Source organism: Drosophila virilis, chromosome 3 (genome assembly GCF_030788295.1).
Source record: "Drosophila virilis strain 15010-1051.87 chromosome 3, Dvir_AGI_RSII-ME, whole genome shotgun sequence".
Classification (NCBI taxonomy): domain Eukaryota; kingdom Metazoa; phylum Arthropoda; class Insecta; order Diptera; family Drosophilidae; genus Drosophila; species Drosophila virilis.
Genome location: NC_091545.1, coordinates 11,420,977 through 11,442,538, shown reverse-complemented (window position 1 = coordinate 11,442,538; position 21,562 = coordinate 11,420,977). Strand labels below are relative to the sequence as shown.

The window sequence follows — 21,562 nt, the reverse complement described above, 5'->3', positions numbered from 1 at the left end:
TATAAAAGTTTTTAATTGATAGGACAAAAAAACATATTTTTATTAATAAAAAATTAGCTCAAAAAAAAATATGCTATAGTTTTTTAATTAAAAATATGTGAAAGTTAAAAGAAACTATATAAATTTATTTTACTAATTTGTTTCAATATTTTTTATTAAAAACTAACTTAGTACATTAAATATTGCCAAAAAAAAATATTTAATGAAACCTATTTGAGTTTTCCGAATTTAAATATATTTAGCCTTTACTTGCGTTACCATGTAGCGCAGTGTAGCCGTGAAATGCGCGCACAAATTCTCGTTTGGAAATCAATGAAGTGCCGCAGCAGCTACAACAACGTTAACAACAACAACAACATAACTAAACTAGTGACAATAATGCATTGTAATTATAGCTAAACAATTCTATATAGAAAAAACAACTATGTAATCGACTAATTTGTTTGAGTTTATGGCAAAATCAAATCAAATGCCAAGCAAACGATCCCAGCGATCAATTCCAAAGGGTGTGGGTCGCGTTCAGGCACTTTCTTTGGCAGCCGCTTATGGAAGACCTTGTGTTATATATTTGATTCGCTTTCTATATTGAGTGGATCTGAGTGGAACCCATGTTTTGCATGAGTCCACCCACAGGTCGTATGAGCGATTTTGGGCACGCGCTGCCGCCAGGCGGGTGGGGCTGCATCTGAGTCTGGGTGTGGGCGTTTTCTAGATGCATCTCCCATAGCCTATTACAGCTGCCGCGCGTGCAATACCTTTGTTCGCTCATTTGCGCGCCACAAATTTGTCAGCCAGCGGGCAAAATGCCAGTGGCAGCAGCAGCTCACCTCAGAGGCGACAACATCTGCAGCATTATCAGTTCATTTCTCGATTTTATGTGGCCTTAACAACGCCTCCGCAAAATACATCAGTTTAGTGCGCTTATAAATTATAAACGAAAATCAGTTGCAAAAGTGTGAGTTGTGTGCAGCTAAAGAAAATGTTTTGTTTTAATATTAAAACCAATTAATTTGCACGTTTTCCAATTAAAAACAAAAAAAAAAACGCTGCATAATAAGCCGCTGTGCAGAAAAATTCAATATAAATAAATTTTATGCGGAAGCCTGAAAGTATGCTACACAAAATAATGCAAAGCCTCTCAAATTACGTATACGTAATTACGCGTGCGTTCGCGTATACTTAATGAAATTCGTGTCAAACTAATTACAGCAAATCAATAAACTGCGCAGCGAATTTTAAACTGACGAAATAGAGAACTAGTAAGGGGCGTGGCAAATCAATCAAAGCATTTAGACTGATGGACCCACAAACAAGCAGGGCATTGCACCAGCCGAGGGGGCACAGAGTTTGAAGGACGTAAGTCAAGACTCAAGCTGGCAAATTGGGTGCACCAATAAATTGCGGCCAAGCAGTCGCCAAGGTAGTCAACCACAAAAGGGCAACCTTTTTTTGTGCTGTGGTGCAAGCGAACCCAGGAGCAGCGCGTCACAGGCTGCCACAGCTGCCACTGCAATGCGGTGCCATTGCCCAAGTTGAAGACGGGCCAGCACGGCCCAACTTAAACTGTAATTGGCCGTGCGAGCGAGCACCATCGCGCGCGTCTACACCACGTCTACCTCACCTCTCCTTTAAAGGAAAAGCGCAGCAAGGGCCGCAGCAACAACGTCATGTAACCAGAGACACGACTAGAGCTAGCACGTACAAAGTTTCAGTTCTGTTTTGGAAAGACAAAAATCAAAAACAACTTTGTGGTAGTTGAGAGTGTTCGACTAGCGGATACTCTGCAAACAATTGCGAAACTGCAAAAAACATAAAGGGGTACAGATTAAGGCTATTTACCCAAAATGGAAAATGTACTGTAAGGAAGTCAAGACTTTCAACTGTGAAGACAGTCACAAGAATATGCATACAACATTTGGGTCAGTTGGAGAGACAACCACAGCTTAGGCAACTTAATGTGCAAGCATACGCCCACTGTGCTCGCCTAATGCGTACAGGGTATAACATAAGAAATACACTTCCTTTTGTCCATTCCGGTGCCCCCGTCACGCCCACAATGTGCTGTGCACTTGTTTGCATACGAAAAGAAACAGGCTTTTATTTTTAAGCCCAGCCCAGGGGGGGTTGCGGGAAGCGTGAGGTGTGCCACATGCAAAATTAGTCTATTTTTGTGTTGTGCTATTGAACCCAATAGAAACAACCGAGCCCCGTTGAAATGGAAAGTGAATGTGGTGCAGGTGGCAAAAATGTTGTGCGATGCGCTCTTTGATGCGAGCTGTCTGAAGGCTTGACAGGAGGTCGGAGGTCGGAGGTCGTGTCGCAGCGACGCTGTCACTGCAGCTCATTTGAAATTCCAAAAGAAATGCTGACGTCGGATCCTTGGTATGTCCAGGGCCAGGATAGTCGCAGCAGCAGCCGCAGCCGCAGCCGGAGTTTAGCTCATATGCATGCGAAGCGAGGCGAAAGGACATGCCATTTGCTTGTCGTCGTCCATTTGAGCAAAGGTCACAATTTTGTCTTCCATTACTTTGTTGCACTTGAAATTTTTGAGTTTGACGTTGGTAATTTCTTTAGAGTGTCCGCGTGGCAAATTAATGCGAGTGTCAAGTATTCGTTTATGGCATGAAGGACACGCCACATGTCCTTGTCTGCGCTCAAGGCCAAACATATGCCATAAAATGCGCAAATCTTTAAGCTTAAAAAGATTCAAAAAATAGTAAGACAAAAGAGCTGCAGTCGCATTCGTTACACATTCATTTATTAAATTTTCAAGTTAAATATGTATTCGATTTAGCTGAAGTTTTCCATATGATATGCCTTGCTTGATTTGTAGAGTGCTTAGAAGAGGATGATTTACAAATTAATGCTAATCTATGCAATAATAATGGAGCCTGCCGGCTCTACAATAGATATGAGTGTGTTTTTGTGACTAGAGTTCAACATTTTTTGCTACTTTGTCATGTTTTGGGAGAGAGCTCTTAAGTTAACTATATCGATTATGATTGACATCAAGTAACAATTAGCAGTAAATGGGCGCAGACCACAAAGGATTTCAAATCGAATCGAAAATTCCCTTCTGAATGCGCCGAACTATAATCCACATGTCGTGTACAGCTAATGTAAATCCATGTGTGTTGAATAACATTCATGTACTATAGGATCGAACGAGCATATGTTATATATAACTATATATAATACCGAGTATGATATATATCATGTTTGTAGTTCTAATTCATACTAAACTCTGAAAGTGCAAACAGCTACATTTATGTATTTTCTCTTTGTTGTTGTATATATATAAAATGTTACTATATTGTTTCTTTTAGTTTGTATTGTTTTAGTTTTTTTTTTTTTTGGGGGTTTTCTTCTTCAACATTTAGAATACATTAAGAACACGGAAATATTACGTTGGGCATAGATCAAATCAAAAATCATCTGTAAATTCTGCAATGTCTCAGTTTGGACTCGATCCCAACAAATTTCCATTTCAATAGGCAACTGCATATGGCACAGGTCTCTCTAAATGTCCTTAGTGCTTCTTCTTCCTCATCTGCTTCTTCTTTTTGTTGTAACTTGTTTCACTTTTCATAGCCTGAACCTGAATCCACTCCAACACTTGCCGACATTGTCGGTAGTTTCTGTAATTTTTGTTAGTTCTTCATTTGCTGAGCTATAAAAAAAACTTTTTTGTTTTTACCCAAAAATAAAAAAAAAACCAGAAACTTTTTCTGTATATATGTGTATGTGAGTGTGTGTGTGTGAGCTGCTTTAAGCTGTGTGTGTTTGTTGTTGTTTAGGATGTGCCTTAAATTTGCCCGTTTTTAGTTTTTTTTCTTTTCAAGTACAATATGTATAATATGTATATTATATAATATATAGGTATATAAATAGTTATTTCTGTTTGTTTCACTTTTTAGGTATCAAAAAATTCGTATAAAAAACGTTTGCTTAACAAATTCTCGTTATTTTCGGTAAAAATCTGTGGCTTTAAAAATTGTTGTGTCGCGATTATTAAGAATTTCAAAAAACAATTTCGGTGTGTGTGTGTATGTGTTTGGTTCAAATCGAAGCGGCTTCCTTTTTTGTTGTTGTATTTATTTTGGCCTTTGTCCCTTAGCTGAAAAATAAAGCCGCAGCACGAATCCTTATGCAAATTCCTGTGCACCTTAAAACAATTTCAATGCTAATTGCTGTGTGCCCGTGTGTGCCTGTTTGTGTCTGTGTGTGTGTGAGTCGTGTGTGCCACGCCCCTGCAATTGAGACGCCTAATAGGTAATGCGTCCCAAACGCGTTGCAGGCAACGTCGTTGGCTCCGAGCTAGGCAGCTCGCCGCAACGCTGCAGCCAGCTCCAGGCCTGGCCGCAGAGCACACCGACTCTGGCCAACATTCAGAAGCAGTTGCTCCGACGCTTCGACGCCGACGTCGATGTCATCGAGCCGGATGCTGTTGTTGTTGCTGTTGTTGTTATTATTGTTGTTGTGGCTGTTGCTGCTGGCAGCAACGCGGCCGCGTTCTATGTCTTCTTAAGCTGCCCAACTGCCGCACGGCCGGCAGCTGGGGCATGGCTCGAGCATTTGGGCGCACGCGTCTTCTTGACCAGAAAACAGGTGAGAAACTCTATGGGCGATGGCACCTTCTGCAGGCTCTCCTCGGAACTGGAGCCAGAATGATAGCACTCGGTACGCGCATTGCTGCACTTGCTCCGGCCACTGGCGCCGAGTCCGTCCAACTCGAGGGCATGGCGATAGTAATTCTTGCAGCACTTCTTGGACAGATTATACATGCGCACAGTTCGATCGATGTTCTCATCATCCTCCTCCTCGCCGGCCTTCAGATTCAGACCCAATCCACCTACGCCTACATCATGTGAGTTCGACTTGACCATGTTGGCAGTGTGAGCTTGTTGTTGTTGTTGCTGCTGCTGTGGATGGGCTTGCTGCTGCTGGTGGTGATCTTTGTTGTGCTCCCGATGTTCCAGCTGTAGTTCGTGCTGCAGACTATGCTGCTGCTGCTGCTGCTGCTGCTGCTCCGCCTCCTGTTCCTGGTCCTGCTCCTCCTCGAGATTGTTCTGCGAATCATCGTAGAACTTGTAGCTGCGAAAACGCGAATGTCGTCCCTGCCAATCCGTGCGTCCAGTCCAGTCCGTGCTGGCCGGCAGCGATAGCTGTATGGTTGGCGTGCGATAATATTGACGATGCGGATGGAAGCCCAGACCAAAGTCATCCAGATACGATTGCGTATGGATGTTGTCCAGCTCGTCGGCAACGCTCAACAGGAATGGCAGCGTCGACATTGTCTCTGTGCAGATTGTGCGTCGTATTTTGATCAAAACTATGCCAGGGAATTAACCGAGAAATTCAAGAACTTTCAGTTCTCGATTTTCTAACTTATTTTCCTTTAGGTTTTACTTGAGTTTAGTTTTGCACTGGCCTGGTTTGTTTTCACTTTTCAGGCGGCTGGCGTTGAAAATGTGTAGGTATCTCTGTATCTATGCTACGGCGGGGGCATATACACATACATAAACACATGCACACATACATACATGCATACAAATAGCTGCACTTGTTTGCTTTTACTTGGCTTTGCTAAACTTCTGCACTCGGCCGAGGCACTGGCTCTGGCTCTGGCTCACTGGCGCTGGCTTCGCTCGCAGGCACCTGCACGGACTCGAAACTGAAACAGAACTGAAAACTGAATTCACGAAACGCAAATGCAATTTACCAGCGCTGCACGAAGTGCGATTATGTTGCTACAACAACAACATCATCATCATCATCATCATCATCAACATGTAGGGAAACTCCTTCGGCTTGCTTGCTCTCGCTCTCTATCTCTCTCTCACTCTCTCTATTGCATTCTCTCTGGTCACGCGCTCACAGAATGCCGTTCACGAGTTTGACACGAAGTGCAGCGAAAAACCCAAATAAAAACAACCCCAACCCAAAGCCCTCCCCCTACACACACACGCACACACATGCGCACACACATTCGAATGCCGCACAAGCCAGAGCAGCTACTAGATTTGGGGCTACGCTTGGTTTATGTTTTGATTTTGCACGTACAACGCGGCGTATGCGTGTTATTATGGCGCATACGCCCGCATAGCGCGCGGTTTGGGGCTTGTTTTTGGATTGCCTTGAATACGCTGCTAGGATTTTCCGAGCGCGCTTTTCGCGCCTTATTGTCATTACTTTTATTTCAGCCTGTTTTTTGCTTTTTTTTGTTGCTTTTAGCTATTTGGCCTCCAGCATTGCAGGCTGCAGCGCGTCCCTGGGTTGTCTGCTTCGAAGGACATCGACTGCCATTGCGACTGTGTACAGCATCTGTGTACATGTGTGTGTATGTGTGTGTGTGTGTTTGTGTGTGAGGCTGTGTGCCTGTGTGCGTTATCTTAATGCGCAGTAATTCATTTTATGGAATTATTGTGCAGGTAGCGCACGCTGACGTTAATTTGTTGGCAAATTCAATTGAATTCTGTTGCAGAGCCAATTGACGATTTATGCAGTCCACTGATTAGGCGAAACTGCGCAATTTGTCGACAAAGGCTTTAACTACAAACTACAAACTGGAAAGCCTATAGAAATGTTGTGCAGCACCTGGCGTAATCTTTAAGCCAACTTAAGAGCAGGTTCGTAAGCAAGGAAATAAATAAATTGTATGTGCCCAAAGGAGCACTTCAATTTCTGGAGCATGCTAAGTTTATTCTGAATCAGGGCTGCAAAGTCAAGCAAATGGATACTGTTGAAATTTTAAACCACCTCTCTACCTTGGGGTTCGCCTGAAGCTGATGCTGTTTTACCACATCCCTAAGCCCAACTTCTTGGATTAAAAGTGAAAGAAAGGCAACTTAATTTTAAATTTACATTTGCCCGTTGTACCCGAAAATATGGCAAGTTGTGCATATTTTTATATACAAAATGCGGGCTATATTCGATTTTTGCCCAACATTTGCAACTATCAAATATGTTTAGATGAAAAGTTGGATTATTCATAGTTAAGTCATAATCAAGAGTAAAGTACAGCTCCAGCCAGAAGCTCCTTCTTGCTTCAACTCTAAATCGTTCCCAAAAACCACTTTAATATGAATTGTTTTATCTGCCTGCGCTCAAAGTTCATTTAGATAGGCAATAACCTCGTCTTAGCCTACAGAGTGTCTACATAATTCATGGCCAACATCAGCTATACAAATCCAAAACAAATCCCAACCAATTGGCTCAGTTCAGGAGCAGTGCTCTGTGAGAGCTACTCTTATGGGGTCAAATGGCAAAACACATTCAACGAGACGGGCCCGGCAATTATGCAGAATAGCTTTGCTGCAGGGCACACATCAGCCACAATAACAACAACAATCAGTAGGAAATGCGAAATGAAAAACTATAGAACACACACACACACAGATAGACACACAGAAACACACATGAGCTGTCTGGCAGTTGGAGACACTTAAGCCTGCGGTGAGCGTCAGTCGTTTGTGCCACTTATTGAGAGGACTAGACGGGATGGAGAGACAGTCATAGGAGGCAGGATTAGAGACGGACGTAAATCTTTTAGCACTCTATATGACACAGTTTTCGACAGCAGGCAGCCGAGCGGGCTGCTCATCAATCGGACGTTCGCCCGCTTTGGCCACGACTGATGTCCATGCACCTTGGAGTGCCTGCCCCTAGACAATGACAGGCTGTTGATGGGCTGGCGGGCAGGGGCAGGGCAAATGTACATGTTGTGACTGCCACAGGCTGCTGGCATTGTTCTATGAAGTGGCAGGCACACCCTGCAACAAAAACACACAGACATACACACACACACTCACTCACCTACGAGAGACGACGGATCGCATTGCTCATACGCCGCGTTGGCCTCATTTGGGGTTCGCTACCTTTGGCTGTCGTTTAATCCATTTAATTGCATTTGCGGCTTTGTTGTATTCTATTTGGGGGCAGGCACCCGCCATCTGAGTTCATGCCTTGAAATATTTATGGCAATTGCTAGCAAATTGCAGTTGCAAGCATAATACACATTAGAAATGCATTCCGAATCGCGCATAAACAAAGTTACGCCTCCGATGTCCTTGTGCTAGTTGGCAGCACTTTGAGTCACCGAATAACTGACTGGCAGACTGACTGACTGACTGATTGACTGACGGACTGACTGATTGACTGATCGACCGACTGACTGTCTGACAGTTCGTATCAAATTATCTATAAATTGGAATTGCCGTCGCATGCCATCGATGAGAATATAGTACATGTTTGCATGGCGTGCCGCCTACTTATATTTGATTGTTTTTTATTATATACCGGGCTGACGGCCCGACAGCCAGTCTCCTGTCGTGTGAAATTTCATACATCATTTTATCAAATGCCGCAGATTTCCACATTTTTCTCTTTTCTTGCAAGTCGTCCAGGACACATGCAATCAATTTGTGCAACACAAACTGTTTCTTTGCCTTCGGTATTTACACAAGATTTGAATTTAATTTGTAGGTCACATAAAAGGGGGACACACAGTGTGTGTGTGTGTGTGTGTGTGTGTGTGTGTGTGTGTGTGTGTGTGTGTGTGTGTGTCTGTGTATTAGTGAGGATATGCTGGCAGCTTCTGCTTGGTAGTCAAGTGGCAAGCGAGGCATAAAAAATGCAATAAATATTTAAATTACGATATCAGCGAGCTGCACGCAAATAAGAAACTGGGTTCAGGGCCCTTCAAAACTAGGCTAACTGTGGATAATGCTACAAAATAATTAACACAAAACACTCTCAAGTCTGCCAGCATATAATGAGGGAACAGCTAAAGAGTAGCCGAAGAAAGCCTGTATGAGTGGCATAATTTAAAAAAATTAAGCGCCTCTAAATTTAAAATTTGAATTTATATGCTTAAAAAAGCAAGAATAATTACACAATTAAACATAAAAGTGTAAACGGCTTGCCAAATAATTTTGTTAAATTTTATCTGATTAGAATATATCAGTAGTTTGGGGTCTTCGGGAATTCCACCCTCAAATGTGGAAAATTCGCGAAAAATGTTCGTAAGTTTCTGTTTTATTTACCATACGGTTGACCTCAAACTCAATTCCAATGATCAGACTTAAGCTTAATTTCAAATATTTGCATAAAATAGATTATAGATTATAATAATAGATTATAATATTCCAATAGCGTGAACTTATGAACTATTATAAGTTAGGGCATTCATTAATGGTATTTAAAGTATGTTAATATATATTTGAAATTATGTGGGCGTGGTACTATATATATTTGTATTGGCTATTAACTCAATAACAAGAACAAATATGACACAACAAATTAAATATAATGTTATGATATGCATAATTATAAATCATTTGTGCACAAGTAAAAGTTGTGGTCGATTTTGTGCGCTTTTCATTTTCATTTGCTGCACACCTCACACCCCACACCCCACACACTGCTATTCATTTGTCTATTCATTTGTCATGTTATTCATTTCATTTCGCTTCACATTTACTGTTCGCATCTCCCGTTGGTTTAACTTTAATTAGCGCTGAGTTTTGCATTTGTTTAATATTTAAAGCCTTACATTTTTGCACAACAACTATGGCAACAACAACACAAGCGCAAACGAAAAGCAATTTATATTAACAACAACAACTGTAAATTCACAACAACATGATAGCAACAACAACAATCGTGTCAAGTTCAACAAAAACTTCGCCCGCTTGTTGTTGTTGTAAATTTATTATACATAAAATTCACGGCACGCACAAAACCCCAAAAAAAAAAACCTGTTAATGCGTTTGGTATTTATTTTTTCTTGGGGCTCTCGTGAAGTGCACCCACGCGGCGGTTGAAGAGAGAGGAGCGCGAGAGCGTAAGCGGGCCAAAGAAAAAAAAACGTGAGTTGGCAGCACCTTAAATGGAGTTGGCTCTTGTGCAGGTCAGTTCAGGCAGAGGCAGAGGCAGAGAATGTTGATGAGCTGACCTTAAAACTAAGCGCAAGATAAGGATAAACATTTAATTGTTAAGCTTAAATATGAAAGTATTTATTTAGTTAAATCACGCTCTTCGAGCCTTGCCTAACTCTATGCTAATAAAGGCAATTATAAACTAAACTTCAAAGCTTAAATATGCATAAAAATGAATATACAAAAAAATAGTTGCACTAATTTGCTAATGGGCCGCCCATAATTTTTATAACCAAATTACACAAAAACAACGTCTTGCTCATCAGCAGCCACAACAACAACAGCAACAACAACTGGACAACTCGACAACAACTTGCAGCATCATTAAAGACCCGGGACTCAGGTCAGTTAGCCCTCGCGACAAGCTCTTCGAGCTGTCAATGCGTCGCTTGCTCTCTTTTTTTCTTACCCTCTCTCTCTCTCTCTCGGCACATAAATATACGTATAGGGCGACTACCTATGCAGACTGATCGCTGGCGGAGGGCGGGCAGGCCGAGGGGCATGGCTGACGGCTCACAAGCTCAGCGTCGCAGCGGACGCCGCTACGCTCAGAGCTTGTCTTGAACTTTGGCAGTCGTTTACGGTTGTTCCATGCGGCGCGTTGGCAGCGCGCTACGATCTACGAGTCCGAATTACCGAAATACCCGGTCATTAACGGCAAAACAATTCAATTACAAAGTGAAAATCGTATTTGCCCAGTCTCAGTTCTCAATTCTCAATTCTCAATCCACAATTCTCAACGCTCGACCTCATACATTCGCGTGCGCCCGTCAAATAAATGTGCGGCGATTTTATCGCAGCCTTTGGCACGGCAGAGCGCCCGAACCGCAAACACCCTGTTACTTTCCTGGCACCAGATACAATCTGAACTTCACAAACGTTACTTGTTTGTGTGTGTGTGTGTGGGTGAACAAATAAATATGTGCCGATATTATCCTGTGCTGTCAGTTTGTGGATGAGCTTCGGCGCGTCAAAGTGTTGACCCAAATAAATTAGCCAAAAAAATTATCAAAAATTATTTTCAAAATTATTTAAAGCACAAAAAAAAAGCTCTCACCTAACAAGCGACGAGGCGCATAAACTAGTTTTTTTTGCTACTTTTACTACGACAAAAAATACAAAAAAAAAAAAAGCAGCAAAAAATAAAAGACATTATAAATTACAATACTTCTTATATATGTATGGGTACATATAACGCACACACCGAGAGGAAAAGCAAAGCAAACAGAAAAACTAAACCAAACCAAACCAAAACTAACCCAACGCATCGCGGAGCAGCGCATTCAACAACTTGTTTATTTCAAAATAAAGGTGTATATATAACAATAAGGCAAAACCTGAAAGCGCGTATATATCTTATAAATAGTGCGCTTTGTTTCGGCACCCGACGCTGGCGACCATCAACAGCAACAACAACAACAACAACAACAACAGCAAGTGGCAGCTGCTGTCTTGGCGTAGGTCAGGCAACTGCGAGAGTCGAATCCAATACATAAATCTCTTAAACTATGCTCTGATTGAGCTGCCGGCAAGAGACGTTCATTAAACAGCTGTCGCTAGCCCTTACCTCCTCTCACTTCCGGCTAATCAGTTGGCCCATGGTGCCGGCTGCTCTCTGCTCTTAGATTGGTGATAGATTATTGAAACTGCAATATGCTGCACTGGTCATTGATTGTCAGCGCCCTGGGCGTCATCGTTGCCGTGCTGGGAGCCTACTGCGGCTGGTCGCTGTTCCCCATCATGATACACAAAAAGGTCGAACAGGTGAGTCACAACAAATACGCCCCAACAACTAGCCGGGATCAGTTTGAGTACTTGTTAGAACTTGAACAGTGCAGTAATTGTTTAAGATTCTGTGTATCTTTAAGATACATATCTATATATTTCTAAGATACATATCTTTATACTTTAAGATACATATTGGTGTGCCTTTAAGATACATGTCTGTGTATCTTTTAGATACATATCTCTGTCGCTTTAAGATACTTATCTATCTGCTAATTTCGAGCTTTGCTGATTCAGCGCCTCGCTATGTTTTCTCGAATATTCACAGCTTTAAGCCACAATTTCTCTTAGCAAAAAAAAACAGACAAAGCAACTGACTCTTTGGAATTAGACAGTCAAATATGTTTATTTACTGGTTATACCCTAACACTGGTTAGTGGAATTTTGGAGAACTTTGACTTATGCATTGAAGTAAATATTGTTTGACATTGTAAGACGGAGTAGGGCATATGATCGTACAGCTATGCGATCATTTTTTGAAAAGGGCTGCAAAACTCAACCAAATTGTCGATTCGTTTCCAAAAGCTGGTTTTTGGTTTAAGCCTTGATTTTGTATGTACTTTCACATTTTTAATGAAACAATTCAATTTTTAATTTACAATTTGCCCGTTGTACCGAAAATATGGTTAGCCAAACGCTATGTTTGGGTTCTCTCTTATATAATTTTTGGTTTGATTTGGATAAATAAGAATTCCAAAGCCGCCACTTTGGTTCAAGCCCAGCTTTCAGTCTTGCGTTGGATTGTTAGGGTATTTGTTCTTCAGTATCGAACAGTATCTATTTTGTTTGACATTTTGTGTATTCTAATAAGCAAATACTTGAGCTAACAAGCCTAGACTTGATTTCGAGAATTTCTCAAAAGCTCTCTATTGTCAGTTTACTTAGTCAGAGCCAAAGTAACGTTTGCTTGGCAGCTGTGATTAATTTATATTGCGCACAGCTAAAATAAACTTTATACATTATAGAAACGTCAAAAGTCACAAGAATTGTTCGAAATAGAAGTTAGCAACTGGGAAATATGCGCATTATTATATTTAAAATGTTGTATAGGTCCTTTTCAGTAAAATTTCTAATGCCCTCGTAGAGGCCATAGAAGAAGGCCTCTTTGACTGATATTCGTAAAATGAGTTTTATAACTTAAATTATTCTCTTTTCCAAGATTTCAATGTAACTTTTCATTAAAGCCGTTAGCCAAATGCTCACAAGGCTATAAAGCATTCGTCATGCCAAGATGGCCCTTCCTTCCTTTTCTTAATCTTTCTGATCATCATATTAAGATCTTATATAACATATTGTATAACATTCACCAAGTCGTAAAAGCAAATGACTAAAGTTTAGCCCATCAAAGAGATTGTTTTAGTGTCCCATGATAATAATCATTTTTGCAACATGCTTTAGAAATAACTGTCAAACTCGCGTCCGCTCCACAAAATCCATTAAAATTCTTACTCAAATTTGACTTAGTGTGAATGAGCTTCAGAATGCCTAAAGTTTTTTGTCACTTAATGCACTTTAAACATGCCGGTTGTCGGCGTCAAAGCTGACCTTCAAAAGAACATGAAGCTATTACATTTAAAAGGCAGCCACAACTCATTATTATAGCCCCCAGACAGTTGCAAAACATCGCGCCGATCTACATAGTTACGACAGCGCTTCATTATCGCCACGAATGACGCTGCAGAACATGCCACATTCGATAGAGGAAAACCCGTTGACGAGTGCAGCGTGTGGGCCCATCAAATTGCTGGCCAAAACAGACCAGATACCATCTGTATATGTAACTATATACCTAAATGCAACTATCAGATGTATTCGCTGTCTGACAATTGCACTCAGCCCGCACGCTAAACACAAATTCAGGTCCCTTATATGGGTACCCATCCCTGGTGTCTAAACCATGTTATTTAAATAATTACAATTATACACACAGAGAAATAATCAATAATAATTTTACTTAAATCAATTAGAAATGGTCAAAAAAGTACGATAAGACGGTTTCTACTTCATTTAAGTATGAAATTCTTACGTATAACTTTTTAAGTACGAAAATAGTTAAATCCAGATTTGTTTGTTACGTTTTTCAGCCTTATTAGGCCAATTTTAAGAACGGAATAGTATTTAATCCACATTTATTCTTCCAGCTTGAATTAAGTGCATATTTAACTCAAGAACTTTTAACTCTATTCGGGCTTAAAACCTTTCCAATTTAGTATTGTAAAGAGCCCGCCGTTTTTCTCTCTGTGTAGTTTGGGTCTATATCTTGTACCTATAATAAGAACAATTACAAATGTTTTTCATGTTTTAACACCCGAATTCTAGGCCAAACAGTCGTCTATATTTTTATGGCTAAATACTTGAAGTTGGCTTTAAATGTGACATCTTCTTTGGATTCTCAAGGCATCTGCTTGGGCACTGACTCATTGCCAGATCTGAGGCTGAGGCTGTTTATTGTAATTAGAATGTGCCGCAGCGATTTTTAATTGCCCTGCCCTGGCCCTGCCCATGGTGGGCACAAGTCGCATTAATTGCGCTTTTAGGGTTGTCATGCGTTGTGTTTTTTTCGAGTTAAAAACCTTGCCGGCTAGCGCCCATGGGTGAGGTCAACTTATGTTTAGTGTGTTTTATGGCCCATTGTATGCGGTTCCGTGTGCCGCATATCTTTCAGTTGCAATCTAGAATGGCCAAAAAAGTCAAGTTAATGTTAAAGGTTGCCGCCAACCAAATGTGTCGCCTTCAAGTTGAAGGCAGCCTTTTGGGCCATTTCTATTTGTAATTCAAAATGCAAATAAAAAAACATAAAAATAAAAAACCAATTGAAATTCAAAGCAATTGATGGCCAAACGATTGTGCAATGGGGCCAACAGCAGGCAATGCCAAGCGATTAACACGTCAGTTTTCTAGAAAGTTAACACACATAAATATTACGCATACGCCACATTGACCCCAGCGACTGAGCACATTCTGTCCAGCTGAACCAATGAACCCGCTGAACCCGCCGAGACGCGCTTCATCTCGGCATTTGCATACGAAAAGGTTTTTGTTTTTTTTTTTTTTATTTCAGTCACGTTTTGGCGCTTGCTTTGACTTTGATTTGCCGTTGTTGTTTTTGTTGTAGTCAAATTGTTAAAATTGGTCAATTTCGCAATAATTATTTTGTTTAATTTTTGTTTTGCTTATTTTTTGTTTTTTATTATTATTATCTTGTTTGGCTGCTGACTGAATTTTGGGCCAGTGTCAATGCGTCGCTGCGATTGGTTGTTGCTGTTGTTGCTGTCTGGTCTTCGGCTCTCTTCTCTTCGCTCAGCAGCTCTTAAGGTTAATCAAACGTTTTGTATGCTCTTCTCATATGCCGACTGCGCAGTCGCCGCGTCGCCGCGTCGCCGGCTGCGCTGTATATTTGTGTGTGTGCGTGTGTGCATTGACCTTGAAATCGTTGTGGTTATTTTTATGGTTTTCGAAGATCTTTTGACAATTCCTCAATTGTATCATGTACTTGGCAATAGTATATATACCATGTACGTGGCACTATAAAATTATATTGCTGGTCATGTTTTTCGGCTTTTCAATCTTTTAGTTTTGCCAATTTTGATCATGTATTTACCTTAGCTGGAGGGAATCGTAAATATTTGTGGAGGCGCCCACTTTTTAGTTTTTCAGTGTTAATTTGTACACAGGGTCACAAGTTGACATAGAAATTGCCGTGAAATACTGTCAGTTAGGCATTTTTTCGAGGCGCCTTAAATATCGTCTCGATTAATCTAATAAACAAAATTGTTTTTCTGTTAGGCATTGCGGTCATTGCACTCTGATAAAAAATTCCAATGTAAATGCGTCTTAAAAAATCGAAAAGAATGTTTATACGCCAATTAAAAAAATAATTAACAAAACCAAATGCAATGCCTTGTTGACATAGCATTTGTTTTCAGCTATATAATGAGAGAGAAAAAAAAAACTGGTTCGCGTCGATGACGTTGATCCGAATTTTATGGTCAGTAATTCATCATTTCGATCATAATTTGGCGGCTAAGTCGACAGGCGATAAATTGGGAAATCAGCTTCTTGAAGCAGATAAATATGTAATGTAATTATAATATCATATTTCATCTTATTTCGCACCTCTAGAGCGTTATCATAGCCGATGGCTCGGAGCAGTACAAACGCTTTGTAAACCTACCCCAACCGCTTAACTTCAAGGTATATATATTCAATGTCACGAATCCCGATATGATACAGAATGGCGCCATACCCATTGTCGAGGAGATCGGGCCATATGTCTACAGGTAAGTTAAGTGTAACTTACTCACAATATCTTGGCTAAATGTTTAACTATTTGCACAGACAATATCGCCAGAAGAAGGTCAAGCATTTCTCGCGAGACGGTTCAAAGATCACCTACGTGCAGAACGTGCACTTTGACTTCGATGAGGATGCGTCGGCTCCCTATACCCAAAGCGATCGCATTGTGGCTCTCAATATGCACATGAATGTGAGTATGATTAGAGTTGGAATTATTATCTGATATGATACGAAAGATAATTGAGTATTATGCATTGTGATCGTATTGTTAATCTTCTGACACATCTTACAGGCCTTTTTGCAAGTATTCGAAAGAGAAATCACAGATATCTTACAGGGTTTTGCGAATAGATTGAACTCGCGATTGAATCGCACGCCCGGCGTACGAGTTCTAAAGCGTCTGATGGAGCGCATACGAGGGAAACGTAAAGTAATTTTATTCACTACTAATTCTATAAAGCCAAGCATATATACACATATATACATATATATATCTATATATTCAAAATGGTAAAGGAGTGGAATGATGGACAAGCCATTCAGACCTGCCCGAGCATGTTGTTTATGGGCATAGGTCAATGTTGTTGGTCTGGCTTGGATTTATTTGGTATTTGGTTTGGGTTTCGGGTTGATTGAGTCAACTAATTAAACATTGACCCAAATGGTTGCTAGCCTTTATGGGCTTAAGTGATGTACACTTCTATATAAGTATGGTTAGCCAATTGGTAATGGCTACAGTTGCAGATACAATCTACGCATGCTTTTAATTTAACTATTGTTTTGGGCCTTACTTTGTTCTTACGCTCGATGATGGCCAGCCGATATGGCTGTATCGATTTCAAAGCTTTTATAGTTATTAATTAATATGTTTTACCCCAGACATGCGTAAAGCAATTAAGCCTTTAATCTGATTAATTGGGGCTGCTACAGCTCGAATTAAGAGTTTGAGTTAGGTCAGTAACAAATAAAATGTGCCGAGTATATTAATTATTGCTTGACCAGCTTTATAACTATTGAGATAATACGTTTATACTAACAAACCTTGGCTTTTAAGCCGTGAGTTAGAACTGGCGGCTTAAAGGTCGCCGACTGTTTATGGTAACTAATGTACTTATATTAACTACAACAATTATAGCGCCCTTTAGCTGGGTTAACGGCATCTTAGTCAGCCTTATTGAAGATGTCAAAGTAAGTTGAACTATCATGTCAGTTGTATCTACATATGTGCATGCTTTTGATAATTACAATTTTGCTCATTAAACTCAAGTACGCAAGCACACAAATCATATTGATTGGCATGAACCTTGGTTCAAATTCTAATCACAATTGTAAATATATTTTGATAAATTGAAATTTAAGTTCGAATTGCCTAGGCTGTCAGTCAACTACATTTACAATTATTTAAAGCAATTAATTACCAGTACATATAAGTTTTTAACTGCCTACTAATTTGGTGAACGCTTCGTTTAACACAAGCTTTAAGGCTAACCGACACGCCCCTCTATGCGCCGCCTACCCTACCTGCTATGCTAATGCTTGCCCGGTTTCTGTTCCCAAATTCGCCAATTCCCGTATTGACTTATCGATAAACGTACTTGATTCTGCTCTCATTACAGTCTGTGCTGCAGATAAGCGAGAATGATCCGGGTCTGGCCCTGCTGCTGGTCCATCTGAATGCCAATCTGAAGGCCGTCTTCAACGATCCTCGCTCCATGTTTGTGCACACCTCGGTGCGCGAGTACCTGTTCGATGGGGTGCGCTTCTGCATCAATCCCCAGGGCATCGCCAAGGCGATTTGCAATCAGATCAAGGAGAGCGGCTCCAAGACCATACGCGAGCAAAGCGATGGCAGCTTGGCCTTTTCCTTCTTTGGACACGTGAGTAGCCCATTAACAAGGCAGAATATGTCCACTCACATGCCTCAATCTTTGGTTTGTCTTACAGAAAAACGGCTCCGGTCACGAGGTGTACGAGGTGCACACGGGCAAGGGGGATGCCACAAAGGTGCTGGAGATCCAGAAACTCGACGACTCACACAATCTGCAGGTGTGGCTCAATGGCAGCACCGAGGGCGAGACTTCTGTCTGTAACCAGATCAACGGCACCGACGCCTCCTCGTATCCCCCATTTCGCCAGCGCGGCGACTCCATGTACATCTTCAGCGCGGACATTTGTCGCTCGGTGCAGCTCTTCTATCAGTCGGACATACAGTACCAGGGCATACCTGGCTTCAGGTACTCCATTGGCGAGAACTTCATCAACGACATCGGACCCGAACACGACAACGAATGCTTCTGCGTGGACAAACTGGCGAATGTGATCAAGCGCAAAAATGGTTGTCTCTATGCGGGTGCTCTGGATCTGACCACCTGTTTGGGTGAGTGAAATCTTACACCTGAATTATGCCAAATGTCCTTTCTAGATTTTAATCTAGCATGGTCTGCTCTCTGAATTGATTCTGGATCTAAGCCAATTGAAGACTTGTTAAGCTTAATGTCAATATTCTTGCTGAAATCGCAACATTTCCTACGTAAGAACTCCCAAATTCCTGAAAAATGACCTTTCAAAACTTTCAACTGCGATAAATATGTCAAAACTAAGCATCTTTTCAATTAGGTTATTTACGGAAATGAATTTTCATCTAGATTAAATCTCTTGCTCAATTTTGTAAAACATGTAAACAAAAACATAGCTACTAACCGTTTAATAGTTGTGTTTAAGGTTTCGTTTAAATGTTTAATTAATGCACATTAATCCGAACCCATGCGTAGACTTCTGTATTGATTTTGCTATCGGTTATGATTATATAAATCCGATTTAATTTAATTGACACCTTATTTATGTTTATAAAGTGAACATTTGACAGCTCTTTAAGGTATTTTATTTGTTATGCTAACGACCGCCAGGTCCATTAATATGGGCATTAATTAGACTCCCCCAACGAGGTGGAAGAAACCAGTTGACACAGCAAACTGTTCAATTGGCCATATTAATACTTAGCTAGCCGCGTTTGTCACAGCCAAAATTAAACAACAGATATCGACTTTCGGTATCGCAGACACTGCCAATAAAATATGTATAACGTTCAGGATTCCAAAAAAATAATATATGCATAAGCAATTCCAGAAAATCCGGAAATGCTTGGCATGATTATTTACGCCTCGACCAGAAAATTAACGTGTTTGTTTAGCTCTTGATATCATATTATGTTTCATATGCAAATCTTTGAATAATTTAAACTATTTGTAGAATCCCCGCCCCCCTCCCTACACCTTCACGCGACATGCGTTTAGTTGCAGAAATGTTATAGTGCTAAATCAATGTTGTCTTCTAAGGTTTCGATTTCTACAGCAAATGCAAATTTGAGCAAGCTCTTCATCTAATGCCAATAGAAATCTTATGTATGTTAATCGGAGGCTCACAAACGCACAGCTCATCAATTTAAATTATGCGCTCGACAAAAATAATCAAATTTCATACAACAAATTCTTTTCGAGCATCTTTAAAGGCAATTCAAAGTTTTTTTTTTTTTTTAATAAACTCAAACGTTGCGCACGCGCACGCATAACTACAACAAATTGCAGCTTCATTAGGAAGAGTTGTGTGTGGGCCGTGGCAGAGTTTGATCTTTATTTGTATACTCTTTATGAGGGTCTTAGAAACTGACTAGAGAGTTTGCTGCATCTATCTGTACACAGTCTCTTGTAATAATTTACGAATTCCTGCATTTGTCAGCTGTCTATGGCCACATTATTAAATTTGGTATAATAATCTGTTATTTATTTCCCATCAGTAAACCAACAAAACTGTGTCCTAAAATTCCGATTAGCAATTTTAGTTGTTCCGCGTTAGGCTTACATTTCTACAACTCGTTGAAATATTAGATAACTTAGGCAACAAAGAAGAGTATACGCAGTTCAATGTTCCTTTTCATTTGGCTAGCTGATATTCTCTAGTTGCGTCGTTTATTGACCCATTCGCATTCGCATTTGAATTTATTGTTAATTTCTTAATTAACACTTCAAGACAAGCAATTGCATAGGGGGAATAAAAAGGAGAACCAGCAGCAAGCACCAGTAGATAATTTGTATTGCGCATTTGAAATGAAAAGTGTTGACGGCTGCTTTTATGGCTTCTGAAGTGCTCATAGGCTCATTATGATCTACTCGAGAGCCGCTCTACAAATTGAAGCATTAAATTCCATATGATTTTTATTATTTCTCATTTTGTTTGGGTGTTTGTTTGCCCGCCGCACGTTTCAGACTTGAGATTCTTGCCGCATTTTAATTGGCAAAACGTGAGTAAACAGTTTCCATAATGATCAGCAATTGGAAATATTTGTCTTTGATATTTGCTATGACCACCAAATGAGGAAATTCTCGCAACAAATTGGTCCAGTGCTAATGCTAAATAAATAAATATTTATTAAATAAACGCAGACTTCATTTCCGTGCTAAAGAATTTTATTGTTGAAAGGCATGGCCAAGTCGGCCTACAGATCCATTGAACCTTACCAGTTAAGTTAAATTAAGGTGATTCGAATATATTTTTTATGACTAGCTGGTCGAATAATCCTGTTTTGTTTTGTAAACAATATTTAACAACTGCATTGGCATTTTAATTATAATATCATGCAAATCTTAAAACCATATAACACTTATGAATGCAATTATTTTCATTGCAGATGCGCCCGTCATCTTGACGCTGCCTCATATGCTGGGCGCCTCGAATGAGTACAGGAAAATGATACGAGGTCTCAAGCCAGATGCCAAGAAACACCAGACCTTTGTCGACGTGCAAACGGTGAGCGAGATCCTTGACACAAAAATGAGTTTTAAATTAAATTGAAGTTAATGTCTTAAATATTGAATTATAATGTTGTAGTTGACGGGCACGCCGCTGCAGGGTGGCAAGAGGGTGCAGTTTAATATGTTTCTGAAGAGTATAAATCGCATTACCATCACGGAGAATCTGACGACGGTGTTGATGCCCGCTATTTGGGTGGAGGAGGTCAGTAAAAAGTACTCTTTGACACATTCGTCGAGCATACCATACAACTGTGTTTTTACAGGGTATACAACTTAATGGTGAAATGGTGAACTTTTTCAAAAAGAAACTCATCAACACGCTCAAAACGCTGGACATCGTACACTGGGCGGGCCTCTGCGGTGGCATGGGCGTGGCAATTCTCAGCCTCCTCTACTACACCTATCAGCGGGGTCGGCCCGCGAAGGCGCCCGTCAAACAGGTGGGCTGAGGCAGAATGTGAAATGATGGTATTTTATTATTATTGAGAAGAGAGAAAAATCGTACTATTATTATTACTACTATTATATTATAATATGAATGTAACAACACTCGACACGAATTGTTCACGAATTTTTGTATATAATTTATTGTTTAAATGTGATTTTATTATATTGTGATTTAGCGCGTACTAAAAACTATGTTTAAACTAAAAACAAAAACAACTTGTTGTCTAAAAACGAAATGAATTTGTTTTTATCTTTAATAGAAGTTCTAGGAATATGTAAGCTCTTGAC

The 21,562-nt window shown here is 40.3% G+C and overlaps 2 protein-coding genes across 5 annotated transcripts; one reads left to right on the top strand and one right to left on the bottom strand.

The window, feature by feature from the left end:
- The first annotated feature begins 933 nt into the window (after positions 1-933).
- On the top strand, positions 934-21,468 carry Snmp2 (Sensory neuron membrane protein 2). 4 transcript variants are annotated; one of them, XM_015175255.3, is made up of 10 exons: positions 934-955; positions 15,846-16,003; positions 16,062-16,209; positions 16,312-16,444; positions 17,155-17,207; positions 17,636-17,896; positions 17,964-18,396; positions 20,704-20,822; positions 20,904-21,029; positions 21,091-21,468. In XM_015175255.3, the coding sequence occupies exons 2-10, from the start codon at positions 15,948-15,950 to the stop codon at positions 21,274-21,276; spliced, it is 1,515 nt and encodes a 504-aa protein (XP_015030741.1). In that variant the 5' UTR covers positions 934-955; positions 15,846-15,947; the 3' UTR covers positions 21,277-21,468. The 4 variants fall into 4 exon arrangements, with proteins under 4 accessions (XP_015030741.1, XP_032291186.1, XP_032291187.1 ...); XM_032435295.2 differs by lacking the exon at positions 934-955 and adding an exon at positions 10,496-11,702; XM_032435296.2 differs by lacking the exons at positions 934-955; positions 17,155-17,207 and adding an exon at positions 10,499-11,702 and having other exon boundaries at positions 16,312-16,449; positions 21,091-21,467.
- LOC6624731 (probable serine/threonine-protein kinase DDB_G0288147) lies at positions 2,742-5,702 on the bottom strand. Its single transcript, XM_070208650.1, is given in 3 exon segments — positions 2,742-4,895; positions 4,897-4,964; positions 5,000-5,702. Coding segments are annotated over 3 exon segments (993 nt in total). The 5' UTR covers positions 5,295-5,702; the 3' UTR covers positions 2,742-4,265.
- Positions 21,469-21,562: the final 94 nt, after the last annotated feature.